The 15,499-nt window shown below is 40.9% G+C and overlaps 1 protein-coding gene across 1 annotated transcript; it reads left to right on the top strand.

Moving 5' to 3' along the window:
* Nucleotides 1–278: 278 nt before the first annotated feature.
* On the top strand, nucleotides 279–3,571 carry LOC6729734 (sodium channel protein Nach). The gene is made up of 5 exons (XM_002105004.4): nucleotides 279–650; nucleotides 715–939; nucleotides 995–1,175; nucleotides 1,284–1,972; nucleotides 2,043–3,571. The coding sequence occupies exons 1-5, from the start codon at nucleotides 523–525 to the stop codon at nucleotides 2,269–2,271; spliced, it is 1,452 nt and encodes a 483-aa protein (XP_002105040.1). The 5' UTR covers nucleotides 279–522; the 3' UTR covers nucleotides 2,272–3,571.
* The last annotated feature ends 11,928 nt before the right edge of the window (nucleotides 3,572–15,499 follow it).

The following is a 15,499-nucleotide window of genomic DNA, read 5'->3' as shown; positions in this document are numbered from 1 at the left end:
GTGTGTGCTGTTTTGCGGGTGAGTGTGTATTTAAATCCTTATTGCGACACCTGCACAAAGCAAATACCAATTAAAGGCTTTTCACATGCAGTCCAATGCCAACTTTGGCTGGGTGGTAAGAAATTCGTGTGTGGGCAAGGAGACCGAACATGCATGCCATTAAGTTGCCACACCCCACCCACTCTCTCTCTTTGCTACACTTAAAAAAAAAACACTATAAGTTTCTCAAGTATTCTTAAACATTTTTTCTTACTCCCAGAAGCAGAAATGCTTTCATTTTCTTTTTAATTTTTTTTGTTGTTTTAAGGTTTTATTTTAACATAAAATAGAGTTTAAGTGCTATATAATACATTTTTCTCTCTGTGGGCGGGCAGCTACTCGTAAACGGAGGACAAACAAATTTACACAAATGGTAGCTGACCGTGTCGTGCTTGGTCAAGAGCAATTTATATGGCCCGGTCAGTTCGGCACGAGTTCCTGGAGTTCGAAGATCGGGTTATTAAGCGCCTACGGTGAGCAGATATGGGTGGAACTGAAAAAGCCAAGGGCCAAGTCCTGCCCAGGAAGAGAGGCTACGGCTTTGTTACCAACATCAAGGATTACTGCACCAATTGTACACTCGCAGGATTCGCTTACATCGCCAATTCAAGGTGAGTTGTCCAGCCTCCAAGGGTATAATCCCCAAACATTTGCTTGTTTCCATTGTGTGTGTAGGCTGCATTTCACGGAACGCATTTTCTGGTTGATTTGTGTGTTTATGTCGTCCTTGGGCTGCTACCAACTGATCATGGGATACCAGCGGAGTTTTCCCACACGAGCTGTGAGCATTGTATTCGAAAGTCTGCCGCCATTTTCCAAATGGAAATTTCCCGCTGTCAGCGTCTGCGAACTGGCCTACCGTGGAAATCTGTTTCCCAAATTCGAGGAATACATAACAAGGTTGCGATTGACAAGAGGTTTTAGGTCTAGTAATGAGAGGTTATTACTTTTATAGTTTGGGCGTCGACGTGACGGGTGACTACCCATATGATGTGGAGACAGGTGTATCGATCCTTCTATTTCCTGCTTTATACAATGAGAACGGGCTGAAGGGAAAGTGTGGCACAGTACACAAGAATTGCACAGCAGCGTGCGCAAGGTGTCCTTCGGATAACTATCGGCAAATACTGACCTGGGTGAGTAGGTCCTAAATGAAATAAAATAAACTTCCAAAAGAAATCAAGAAAACGTGATTCTTTAAAAACATAAATTTCAACTATAATTTGTTGTTGGAATTTTGCCAGTATGGAGCCAACTGCTCGGATCTGTTCGTGGAGTGCAAACTATCCCATGAACCCTTCGATTGCTGCCGGCATTTTCTGCCCCTTTTGACACCCTTTGGCCGCTGTTATATGCTCAATTCGCTACTGAACAATGAACCTGGCTCAAAACACTGGCTGCCCAACGAGTTGGATCCCGCCTATCAGAAGGCAGTGATAAATGTGATCACTCGTTTGGATGTGCAAATAAGCGTGATAAATGCGGAAGATATTCCACACACGGCTTTCTTTCCGCCCGGAATTCCTCTGATTACCGAGGGCTTAAGCAAGTATATGCAATTTAACCAGGTCGCCATGAAGAACGATCCGGATGTTAAGGATATAGATCCGAAGATCCGCAGCTGCTTTTTCCCAGAGGAGATACCGGCTGACAGCATATACAAGTCCTACAGCTTCAGCGTCTGCATCACCGAGTGCATCAGGCGTTTGCAGATGAAGGCCTGCAACTGCACGTCATTCCTGTACAATCCCAATGCCGATCCACGGTATCCGGACTGCGATCTGGAGGGATTCTTGTGTCTGGAGAAGACTCGTATGATCAAGCCGGATTCCAGGGTGCTGGTGAACAACAACAAGGGCAACAATGCCAGTTGCGGCTGCTTGCCATCCTGCAATGATGGCGACATTACTACCATTTACGAGCCACTCTTATTGTAAGTTTATTATATTTGGGCTCTAAGTCCGAGCATGATGCTTATTTGCATAAATTCCCACTTCCGGCAGTGTTAGAAATCCAAACAAGTACTACAACGGAACTCTGGACATGCCCTTCCTGCCGACGGATCAGTATCGCCGGCAGTCCCTTCGCACGCCTCTGGATGTCGTGGTCTCCATGGGCGGCATGCTGGGTCTTTTCCTGGGGGCCAGCATCCTCAGTGCCATCGAGTTTGTCTACTATTTCACAGTGCGACCCCTAAGCAACATGCTGGGGGCTCGCGCCGCTCGTGCGTAATTGGTCAACTGCCAGCGGCAAATCGAAAGCCAGTGCAAGAAGTTTTCGAAAAAAAGATATGCATATAAAACTACTCAGTTATTTATACATAACAGATATTGTATATTCTATTTCTTAATTAGCACAATTATTCTTTTTCTTACATCAATTTTTTTAATCTCTAAATCGAACATTTTTATTATAAAAAGGCAATTGCATATTCTTTAAGTGTATTCGCGGAGTTAACCAAAGAGAAGTATATTGAAAAAGGAGAACGAAATCTGGAGTCTCCCGAGTCGGATGCGCCTTGACCTCAGTCACAAGCGGCGTATGCGCAATTTAAAAATTTTATTAAATATTTGCTCGACTCGGTCACTGCAATGCGCATTAAAAATGCAACCATGGCATGCCGTCAGGATGCCAAGGATATTCGTACCGAAAAGCGATGCTGTGCGAGCCAAGTGTGAAACTGAAAATCAATGAAACTCACAATTTGCCCAGTCAGCAAACGCCTCTTGGCGACAACTGCAACCATTTCACACTTATATACATACAAATGTATGGTTTATATGTACATATTGTCGCCTCAGATTTGGCGACCTTTCAAGCTTGTTAAGTTTTCCATTCGGCAGGGCCACGTTGTTTAGTTTTAAATATTTAAAACGACACAACAATAGAAAAGTGTGCTAAAAGCAAACGAGAGAAATGTAATCACATTAATTCTTTGCCACAGGCCTTTTTCTTTGCCTTTGCCTTTTTCGGTCATTGTTGCCTTTGGTCACCTCCACAAAGGTTAATTAATTATGCTCTACACCAATTAAAAAGACACGAAATGGGCCTAAGCTTTTAGCGCACGGAAAATTCGAGTGAAATGGGCTTAAAAGGGAATGTGGAACACGGTTAGAAGTGGGTCGTTGGGAATATTTGAAAAGCACATTCGAAACCAATTAAAAATTAATTATGTCAAACTAAGAGCAAAACCTAATAGGAATTTGTGTTGTAATAATTTTGAAGATAATAAGTTCATGAAATGAATAGCAATTTCAAAACAAACCATTAAAACCAAGCACAAACTATTAAAAAGAAAGTTTATTAATAAAGTACATCGAAAGTTTATTATTTATTAGTTTAAGATTTAATTCCAAATTGAAATGTCAAGCCTCCTTGTTGTAAAACAATTTTAAAAGCATGAAAAGCATACTTAAAGGGCATTAAAGGACTTCATAAAACTTAGCCCAACAACTTTTACTACTAAAAGGACCCAAGGAAATGGAATAAAAATCTCTGACCGCCACTTCCCGCAAACTCATAAATAATACTCTCTCCTTTTCATGCACACATATACATATATATATATATATATAAATATATATTTTTTCTGACTTTCTTTGAGCATGCCTTTCCATTTCATTTCATTTGCCGGCGGGACTTTGCCTTTTTCTTTAACACATTCATGTCCCGCACTCGTATTTATGGTGCATTTGTATATGGTGTATGATGGAAATCCCCTCCGCTCACTCAAAGGATTCCCCCGAACAAAGCGGCCAAGGGGGGAGGTCAAACGAATTGCCGACCCGAGTGCAGTGAAAGTGTAGCGCCAGCTACAATGTTAACCGTATCTGTCCAGAAAAACTTGGCCAGGACATTGTTGCCAGTGACTGGGCGTATCATTTATCAAGCTCAGCGAAAAAGAGAGGAAAAATGACGGAAGGACGACACGAAAAAAAGGAACAAAACTAAAACAGAAATAAGGAAACGAGCACATTTTTGTCATGTTAAACTGTCAGAGTGCGCATTTAGTCATTACTTACGTTTTCTGCTTTTCCGCTCGCACTTTCCTCGGCTGTCAGTCTCATGGAAATGCAACGCACACACTCACACCGACGCACACACACACACCTCCGCATGTCACACACTTGGGCGAAATGTAATTAAAACTTGCCATGCAAGTCTGCGCCTGAGCTTGGCCATTAGCATAACGCTGAAAAGTATGCTACGTTATGTATAATTTAAACGAAACACCGCATCGTCATTTATCAAAACGGCTCGCAAAATGTTAATTATTATGTTTTATTGCCTCCGAAAGTCAAAGCGTTCGCCTCCCGGTCGCTTTTGTGATTTTATTTTTGCGTTTTCCCGTGATTTAGCCGGACAGTTTGAAATATGCTGCCGGCATGTGGTCGGTTGACCGGGCCAAAAAACCAGAATTGCGCCCGGCAACTTAAATCATTCGCCGGCTGACAGCCACACTCACACTATGACACACACACACACACACTAGAATACACACTTTTATGCATGCATATAAATATAATTGTATAATGCTTTCCGGTCATTGATTTAAGCGGCGCCAAAGAAGCAGCGTGCCCAGAACAAGTTCGAAATAATTAAAATTCAAATAACTTCATTAAAATTTAATTCGAGTGCCAGGGAATTGCCAGTAAGTGGGCAGGCTCTTGGCTGCATTTCAATTGCTGCAATTGCGAATTGCCAATGGGAAGCGCTAAAATAAGCAATTGCCAGCGAACTCCTGCTGAAAGAAATAGTCGAAACGACACGGCGAGGGCAAAGAAAAACTTCAGTTTTCCTTCTCTCCAGGTAGCGAAGGAAATGGTAACTATTTTTCAATTACCTTTCTCGCACGCACGTTTGCTTAGCATTCGCTTTTCTTTGAGCAGGATATTTGCCAGCTAAGCTAACTTCAAGACATCCTGGCAATGCTCTAACCAATTGGCATACCTTATTTATGAAGAGCCGCCTCTTTATCTTATACATCTAATTTTGAAGCATCAAATGGCCATTTTATTGTATTAAATGAAGGCCCAAACAAAATTTTAATTAACAGCACTTTCAATCGAATAGAGAATATCAATTTCGTCTAAATAAACATCACTCAATTGTTATGCCAGCTTTTCATTTTCGTATTTATTTTCTATCACCTATTTTTTGTGTGCCATCTCAATGCATTCATGCACAGAGAATAGTTTTACTTTCTATATTATTTAGGTTAGTGCAAATGTAAATAAATACTAAAATACGTTACGTTATTTTCTGGACTTTTACTCATATTATTTTAATAGTTACTCGTAAAATATATGTATGTTAACTTCTTATTAGAGTGTGTTATTTCTCACTGTGCGTACATGGACTTGCTTGGGTGTGTTAAGTGTTTGTAGTTAGTAGTTTTTCAATCACATTGGCACGCCCACACATCCACAATATCGGAAACGCCCCAGCACGCTGGCTCAGTGTTAACAATTGCTTTCTCTGGAGGCAATCGCTTTTTTTTCCTCTTTTAAATTTCCCCTAAGCGGAAATCTATTTAAATTGAATTCTATTCTTTGGGCCTGCAACTCATGCTGAGGTGCATCCTTGTGTCTGCTTCTTGGGGATGAAGTTTTGAAAACTTTTGCCCAGCAGATCGCACTCTACGCATTGCGAATTATATTAAATCCTTGGCTGGCATTTCCATTTCAATGGATAATCATTATGAGCGTGAGCTGCTGTTTCTTCTTGGGCTTCTGCTTCTGCTGTTGCTGACGGCACTTGCTGCCACACGGCATTGTTGCCATGGAAGCCATTTTGCAGCACCAATTCCCATATATTTATACTCTAATGTATACGTATATGAACATACGGATGCGGATATATGGATGCTCGGACGGACACACACATGCTTCTGGATATTATGCATTTTTCACACATTTGTGCAGAATTTGATTGTGCTACGTCTAGGTGTAAATACTTGCCGCTGGCATTTGCACAAAGTTGCACAACGCAGCGTATGAGTAATATTTATTCACGCTCTGCCTTTGTCTGCCTTGATGGTATTTGTAAGGGTGCGTCAGCGTGTGAGTGTATGTGTGTGAGCCGGAGCATTCAGCATATGCCAAGCATAAACATAAGCAGGAAATTCATTTTTCATTTGTTTGCTTAAAAGTTCAGAGCTGAATTTCTGAGCGATGAAGATGCTGCCCGCTATCGCTGCCACTGACTCCACATTATAAATATTCATCATACGCCACCGAGCCCGGACAGAACACTTATTATACACAAATTAAGGCTAGGCATAAGTTTTTATCTTCTTGTTTTTCATATTTTGCTCCTTTTTTGGTTTTTTGGGTGAAGCGTCTACCAAAAACAAATTTGAAATTCCAACTAACGCCCGACGTGTTGAGTGGAAATGCAATACAATTTGCTTTGCCAAGGCAGTTCGACGGCCTTTCTAGCCGCAATGTCACACAGTAAACAATAAATAATACTGTATTTAAATTGAACTTTTATTTAGTTGTGGGTTGAGTATATATATGAATATTTCAATGTTCAAATTGCGTTACAGATAGGAAATTGTTGGTTTGGCGTATAGATACCAATATTTTTTATTAAGAAAACTTTGTAAGTGGCATATATAGTTTATATATAGCATTCAGTACGAGCAACGTAGTTATTTATTTTTTTAACTTAGAAATCACCAACGTAATATTCTGAATTTTTTCACTGCATATTCATGTTGCTCAGAAGGCCATAAAACATCAGCTGTTTAACGCACGGCATTTTGCAAATTTATGTCTTCGAGAGAGTTGCACATGCACAAGAAATATACTATATGTGAAATATGAATACATGGTAAACTTTATAGTGCTTTGTATGCATATAGCCTGGGTCCTCGAGACGAGCCGTCTGCCTGCCGCATCCTTACTCCCTTGCCTTTCTCCTGCCCGTCAACCGATGGCAAAGTGCGCGACTTGTTTTGGCAAGTGTTTTCCATACTGCTGCTACTGCTGCCAGGAAGAGCCGAATGGCTCGTCGGCGGAATGGATAACTTGGCTTGGATTTTGGGCTGTTATCTTTAGCGCTCCTGGCTGATGCTAAAGTGGTTAGAGAGCTGTAGTTAAAACTCTTGCAGAGCTCTCAAAATATTGACTGCTTTTGAATGCAGTATCCAACTTAGGCAAGATATACCCAAAACTTTATGCACGTAGCAGAACAGCAGGACAGGTGTCTGGGCAATCGTGTTTTGCATGCAATTTAAGCATTTTCCCACTCCATTTTCTACAAACAACTATCCCTGCAATATGCGGCTTCATATTTTCATTAATTAGCTGGCGAAAAGCTGGCTTTCTATAAAGAAAATACACAATGCTGAGCTTACATATGTTACATATATATATTCTTCTCGGATTACTTTATACTGTTGTTGTTAATGCTGATTGAATGCCATTGCCAGGCAAAAATATTGTCACACACCGTAAACATTGCAAAATAATGCCCAGCAGTCAGTCAGAGCCAATCTTATCGCCTCGGCTATTAACGCAGCAATCCATGGAAGCCAAGGTAAGGCCGGCAAAGCGTGCACGTGGCCACTTTTGATGGGCAAGTGTCGACGTGGCATTATCAGTGTCAGGGCATCATCGTCAGCCGGCTGTAAACTACAAGGACGATTCAAATCCAAGCAAAATAACCACGACAAATGTTTGCACGTGCTTTACCTTGCTCCATAAAGCAGGCCAAAGCCAGAAGCCACGAAGCCGCATAAACAAATCCCTCTGGTCTTGGGCTATTGGTATCTGTATCTGGCCGAGGGTCCTGGCACTTAACTTGTGCTCGGCAGAATAAAGAATAGTAGCGTTGAGCTCCCGAATATAGAGGCAAAAGTGGTTTTTAGGCCTTAAATTGGTTGTCCAATTTATAACTTCCCTCGGGTGGATGCGAGACGAAAGCTAAAAATTCTAAATTCCGTGGATGAAGCAGATTGGTTGAACAGTTTGGGCGCTTTCCTTATTTTGAAACTTGCATTTGTAGTCGGCAGTTCAAGGATGTGGTTTATTTCTACTGATTTATATGAAATCTATAGGTATGGGTCTTGACAAGGTACATTTCTTATTAAATATATTTGAAGTAGAGAAACAGCAAGTATTTTATATTCGAGTTTTGAGTTATTTCGAATTTCTTTTGTTTTCTAGACCGGTTACTAATAACCAGCAATTCACGGACTGCCTGCTGATGGCTCCTTCGGAAAGTGACGAGAGGTATTTCGACTCGACTAGCACAGAACTTCTGGGATTATAAATGATTTCTTATGGCTTCTTGCCCCTCCAACATTTGGCCCATCGTCTGGGGTGCTTTCTGCTTTCAGCCTTTTGATTTATGTTGACATGCTGTGGTTGTTGCTCCCCATCTCGCTGCTTTTTCGGTGTTGGAGTTGTTTTTGGTATTGGTCTTGGCTGTGGCCTTAGTTCGATTGCCAGGGACCAAGTGCACGCCTCAATGGTCAGGTGGTTCGCCCACAAAAAAAAAAAAACTAAAATGGAGGGAGGAATGAGAAGGGCAAGCGAGTGAAAATCGAGACCTAACCAAACATTTCTTGGCAAACACTTTGCCATTTTTCATGAGGTTCATTTCATTTTAGTTGCTTTATATTGCCAGCCAAGACAGCCTTTAAGCTACTGTGGAAACAGGCTGAAGTCATTATGAATTTAAAAAAAATACAATTTCAAAAATATATAAAATAATTGATAGGTGTTAGGACCCCTCTGCAAAAATATAACATATAAATTGATGATTTCTCTGAGTATACAAAATGATCCCACTGTATCAGAGACCGAAACTCTGTCCAAGTTTTGGGTGGCGTACGTTTTTGTGGTTCACCTCGGCTTGCTTCGCTTCAGTATTGTTAGGTTCGGTTCGTCCTGCCCTGCGGATGCGGATCCTTTTTGGTGGCCGCCTTGGAATGCCATCGAAATTTGTCACACAACTGGACACGCGACGCAGGGACGAGTGCAAGACAAGTCAAAATGGCCACCGGAAGTGGGCGACATTGTTGCATGTCCTCGTGGTTGTTGGTGTCGCAGTTGTTGGTGTTGTCAATCGCAACCGCATTACATGTCAATTACCGCATACTAAACTGTAAGAGGGCTTACGCCAAGTGCGTCCCGAGTGTCCTGAATGTCTTGAATGTCCTGATTGTGGCCACGGCAACTTGAGGGCCTTTCAGGCTCCGCAGCAAGGCTTTCACAGTCTGCAGGGTGGTTTAGAATTTCCTCCTCTTTTTTATTTCTCTGCAGACAGTTTGAAAAGAGCTGAATTCGTGGCACACGAGTTTAATTTATGGGGCTCGCAGCTATTTTGGCTGCCAAAGCGGAAGTGCCGCTGTCAATAAGGATTGGCAGTCAGCATGCGGGTTGGTTCAGACTTGGGGGCACGCCTTTCCCCTTTCGCTGCCAATCCCCGGCCATATTTTCTTTTTTTTTATTTGGTTCTTTTGCCCCCTGATAGAGATTGACAAATGCGTGCGTGTTGGTGACTTTTAAAAAATGTCTAAGCTGCTGCGGGTTGGCAAAAAGAGTGAAATGAAACGTGGAAAAGTGCGGTAAAAGCGTAAAGAAGAACCGTAAATAATGCTCAAAATTTGTTAAAAGGACAAGCGTAATAAATCCCCTCAATGGCACACAGACAATTTCCTGATAACTTTTTAGTGACTGATATTTAGCGTTAGTGATTGCCGTCGGGCAACGCCTAAGAAATCCCTTTTGCAAGTTGGAAAAATTAAAATTTATATCAAAAGTTGCAGCTGACTGATGGGAGACGTCGGTGGAAACTTCCTGCTCGGAAATCTTCATTTTGAGTGATATGAACGGGAAGTTATTGCCCGGAATACTTGGTTGATGTGTCGGGTAGGAAATCGTTGGGTTTTGTTATGGCTCGCCGGATTTTATGACATGTGTGTGTGTGTGTGTGTACTTTCGAAACTGTTAAAGCTACAAATCTGTTTGTTGTCCTACAAATTTGATGTACAAAACGTATTTTTGCCGTGAAAAATTTAATAAAACTTTCATGTGCCCTAATAAAATGTATATTTACCCAAGTTTTGTCAACTATTTTTTGTGAGAATAATACAGCAGAGCCTTGGGCTATTTGTTTTCATGCTTCGCATGTTGACAAGTTTTTTTTCCCTTTTATACAAGCTCCTTAGTATGAAAGGTTAATTATTAAGTTTGCTCAGTGCATTTATTTACTGATTGTAATTGGAAAGGGCAGTTAATGATTAATGCAACATTTTTCACATGTGTTTGTCGAATAACACAATTTAGAATCACCCATATGCTTATTTTGAAGCATATGTCGCAACATATTTACCCTAAACTTGCATTTGCTCTTCCATAAATTTTCCGGTAAAATATTTGCACAATTTCTACCGAAGTAGCTGACAACAACTTGTTTTCCCACGTTCGATGCATTTTACAGGCTGTCAGATACTAATGCAACTATCCGGAAGCTGCCAATTCTGTTCAACGTGGAACTTTCGCTCGGGCGCTTTGCAGCTGCCTGTCTGTCATCGTCATCGGGATACTGAACAAGAGCACATCTCGACCAGGTGAGTCGGAGGTTACCCTCGACCCTGGACGTGGCAGGATTAACCTCATCACTCAAAAAAAAAATCGGAGCATATATCTTGAAATCTCCAAATACGTATTCTTGTAAATATATATATAATTATTTCTTTTTCTTTATAATCGTAATATTTAATAATGAATTTTGGCATAGTACATCTATTATAAAATTATTTCCCAGATGATTTAAATTTTCTTTTTCATATTAAAATTGAATAATTTTATTTTAACCACTGAGTTACTTTGAGATTATTTTTAGACTATATATTTATGAAAAATATGTTGCTGTGTAAAGCGGCGAAAACGGAGCATTTTCTATTAAAATTTTCCCAAAATTTTGAATGGAGCGGACAGCGGCTTGCGGCAGGAGGGGCCACTTGGCCAACTAACTAACTAACGGTCTAATGCATAATTTGTCTGAACTTTCGGGGCCTGACACTACGGTAAGGCGTTAAAGCCCAAGCGAAAACTGTTAGATTTGCTGTGGCTTTGTCCTGCTGCGGTAAGCCCAAAAACTTTTCCATTGAATTCTATTCCACTCTGCGGTCTCAGCCGTAGATGTGTTCATTTGATTTGAATGCGAATGAGCCTGTGTCGAGGGAAAAAGGCATAAAAGTTGGCACATGAACTTCCACCGGCGGCAGGAGACGGCATTAAAAACCGGGCTGGTCATAAAATCCAGGTGAACACGGCTCTAATAGTTCTCAGCTCTGAAGTGTCTGTGCCACATCTACATCAGCCTCGCCCTCTTATCCCATATGCCATATCTTCCACTCTCGTTCTTAATTTATGCGTATTTAATAGGGTTTTTATTGTTGTTTGCAGTTTGCCTGGAAAGTTCTTTTGCGTCTTTGATTGAATATTTATGCGTGCCTCTCTTGCTCTGATTGTATGCGTAAGTTTGGCTATGAAAATTTGCGGTTTACCCCAAAAACTTGTTTTACAATTTTACTAATGGCTTAGCTGCCTGAAGAATATTCAGACGGAGATTTCGATTCGTGACTAAATTTTGAGTTGGTCGCTCTAATCCCGGATTAGGTTATTTTTCCTCGACTCGGTCGATGCTGGGTCACGTTCCTATCGCCCGAATCTTAATGCCACCGAGATCTTTTGGGTAATTGAAAACTTCCAAATATCAGACCGAAGCACATACACAATCTTCCACTCATTACCTTGGCTTACTTAGCCCACATCCTGCCCCGCCCCTTTCTAGGACCGGAATGTCAAGTTACATTTGCGCATAAAATTGAAATTACCAAAAGTGCGTTGGGAAAAATTAAATTTCCTTTGCGCAAATATTTGAAACTAATTATACCCAATAGACACGGGTGCGAGTGGGGTGGTCGAAGTAACTGGAGATGCCGTCGCTTCTGAAGGCGCTGCCACTGTACATCCGCTCGTGATTTAGGGGCCATCTAGGCGAATACACATTCTCCAGCTCAGGGGACTGCACTGAAAAAAATATCTACCAAATGGTTTGAATTTGCCTGATAATTAAGTAGTTATGCATTATTTTAGCAATAATGCAATCTAAGAAAAAAATACAATAAATATAGACAGAAGCTAAGTTTTACTATGTTGGACCCAAAAGTATTATGGTTTTTTCCCTGTGCAGCAGCAAGAGCACAGCGAAATTCTACATTAGACCAGGTTTTTGGGTTATAAACAAAATACGCGTGACTTCCTTGCGCAGCCATTAAAGCGACACATCCTTCGTTTCCTTCGAGCGTGCCTTGCTTTTTCTGAATGATGAGCAGCCGGGACAGGAGCGGGAAAAAAGGCCAAGTAGAATGGATTTAAATTGTTGATTAGTGCTGGAATCGCTGGAAAACAACTCACGGCACCTGTGACTGCTGTGCGCCTGTGTGATTTTGAAAAATAATCATAATAATGACGGGCATTGTTGTGAAAATTCCGAATTCAAAACAAAAACTAAGGGCCAAACAGGCTGAAAGGCAATTTGTACGCAAGCCGGATTCTTTCTTGCTCCATTATACATATACATATATTTATGTGTAGTAGGGTCCTGGCACGCACGCTTATGCCCAGCATTATACTTAAGCTTTATGTTCTTACTTCGCATTGTTTTCGTTTTGGTTTTAAAAATTTCATGAACTCATTGAGACGTGTGAAAAGGTATCTTGAGAACGGGGCCCAAAGATGGTAATCCTGTTTTTCGACCAAGTCAGCGCCAGCGACAGCAGATCAAAGACTCCGACTCTGCTAAGGGGTCGGCTAAGCAAATTGCGCCAAAAATGAATTATTAGCGCTCGAAAAGTACCGAAAAATGTTGGCAGTCGGCCGTTTGTCGAAATTGCAGGCGAACACCACGGAACCCCAGTCATTTTCCAGACCAACCTTTTACCGCTCCTTTTTTCGTTCTCAATTTAGTTAAGAATTATGGCTCTAAGAAATGAAAATGTGTCTGCGTCGAGTTTGGGGTTTTGCGAAAAGCCAGACCTCGGGCATTCCCAGCACAGCGGAAACGGGGAAAACTTTTGTCGTAGATGCCTTGAAATAAATGAATATGTTCAGTTTGAAGAACTCTAATAAAACTGTATTTGTTTTGCGAAATGTGAAAATACGTCGAAGAATTTTTAGTCGGATTCCACTTACATATTTTAAGAATTCAAATAAATTTAAGTACGAGTTTTTAAGACCAAACCAAACATAATCAATTTTGATTTTTTGTTCTGGCATACCCTTGTTTTATGTTTAGCTTTTAGTACCCCGAATTAGTGTTAAAAAAATGTCCATATTTTTTGACTCCAGTCTGCAAATGGTGAAACATTTTTGACAGAAACAAATGAAAAAGTTGATGCTGTCATTTGCTAAATTTAATTTTTTGCATTTCAAAAGCTCACACGCAAAAAGACGAATTGCCCGTGTTAATGGAGACAAAAGTCTTGACATAATTTCTAATTTCATGTGAATTGCAACTGCAATTTGAGATATGTACTTATGCAAACTTAATAGCGTTTACACATAGTCAACAACCGAAATTGTCAATTTTCGCTGCCGGTGGGAGTGGTCGGCGAAAGGAAAACGGAAAATGAATTCACACCCAAGGCAAAGCCAGCGATGTGGAGTCCTGAAATTGCATTTGCTTTTGTTAATGAAGTTTCCTCCCATACTAATTATGCCAAAATACGGCTCGAAGGACGTGCGAGAAAATAGGGGGAAACATCTTCGGAAAGAGAGTGAACTTCGGGAAATTCTCTCTTCATCGTGGAGTTTTCCGGTGGCGGTTTTTCGTTCCGTTCGTGTGTCGGCTGCTTTTGGTTTTCTGTGTCAGTCGGTTAGCAGTCAATGTGCGCGGCTGTTGCCAATGCCGATGCCTGCAAATTAAAATGCCACATCTGCAGGGAGTGGTGGGGCGGTAAATTGTGGGGGGAAAGCTGTCGCATATTAATGACACGCTAGGCAAATGTGTCATTTTGACATTTTAACAGTCTGTCATGCAGTCACCGAACCACGCTATTTGTATAAACACACAAACAGATGGGAGGCTGCAGCTGTATTTCGCACAATATGTGAGCAAGCCGAAGGAAAAGGACGAAACTTAAATGTGTGCCATTTGCCTATCAAAATGAGACAAAAAGCCAAATGGACGGGAGGCTGACAGTTTTGCGGCGCGGCGCGCACAGATTTGTCATGCATGGATTTATGTTTATGCATAGTTTTGGCCATTTTCCATTGTTTTTCACTCCATGAAGCGGGTTTTTTTTCTTCTCCCTGCCTGCTTATATAACAGACAGCTACACGTAATTGTTGTGAAAATGGATTAAAAAGGCATTTGTCAAGCGGTTTGCCCCGTGCTGTGCTCTGAGTCCTCCGATGTCTGTGGCTGCCATTGACCGCCGACCGACGATGATGAGGATGCCGACGAGGACGCAATCGAGAATGTGGATGTGAACGCAGCCCAGCGCACTCATTTCACTGCATATTTAATTAAAAACAATTTAAGCATCGAGTTAAGCGTTTCCGACATCGAATTTCAGTTGCACTTCCAATGAAGCGTGAATGAGTGGATCAGATATGTGTATCTTGCCCGTTCAATCTAGAAGCATTTAAGCTTACGCAGAAACTATACCAGTATAATTAACTTAAAGATAAGATCTTACGTTTCACTACTTAAAAACAAATGAACTTTTACACAAAGAAATCAATTATTATATTTTTTAGATCATTAAAAATGGGTCATAAATTATTGATAAACTATTATATTTCATTTAAAAGTCTATTCCATATATTTATTCAAATATCGAATATATGATTAGCAATCAAAGTGTTTATTAAGTTTCATAATCATTCATGTGCCCGACTTTCACCATTTCATTGGAGCATCCAACGCTCTTAGGCGACAGATTATGTTCTCTAACCCACAAAAAGGACCCCAGCTCGTTTTTTCAGTTGTTATCTATTCGGGGCAAGCTTACACTCAATTTTCCTTGAGTGAGGGCGAACCTTATCGGGTAATCAGGACACCGTCTGCGACTGTGGAATTATCCATAATTTGAGCAGCTGTTTCCCTCGAGGGGCGGTATTTCAGTTCTTTGCGGGCCATGGCTTATCGCTAATTGTGGCCGAGGCGAAGGCAACGCCAAAGTCCAAGGACCTTTCATGTTAATTGCTTCTCCATCTCACCATCTCTAGCTGGATCTTTTTCGCAGTTTATGCGCAGCTAATTTCCAAAATTATTTCGCAATAAGCTTCTCTTAAAATATTCATTATAATATTTTTCTGTTTGAAACACAATCACTAACAATATTTCCTAAATACTTTAAGCGAACAAGCTTGTATTAAAACTTAAAGAATTCATTAAAATCCTCGCATAAACGCAGTATCTTTTTAATTTT

The sequence above is a fragment of the Drosophila simulans genome, chromosome 3R, assembly GCF_016746395.2.
Source record: "Drosophila simulans strain w501 chromosome 3R, Prin_Dsim_3.1, whole genome shotgun sequence".
NCBI classification, from domain to species: Eukaryota; Metazoa; Arthropoda; class Insecta; order Diptera; family Drosophilidae; genus Drosophila; species Drosophila simulans.
This window is presented reverse-complemented; position numbering and strand designations above follow the sequence as displayed.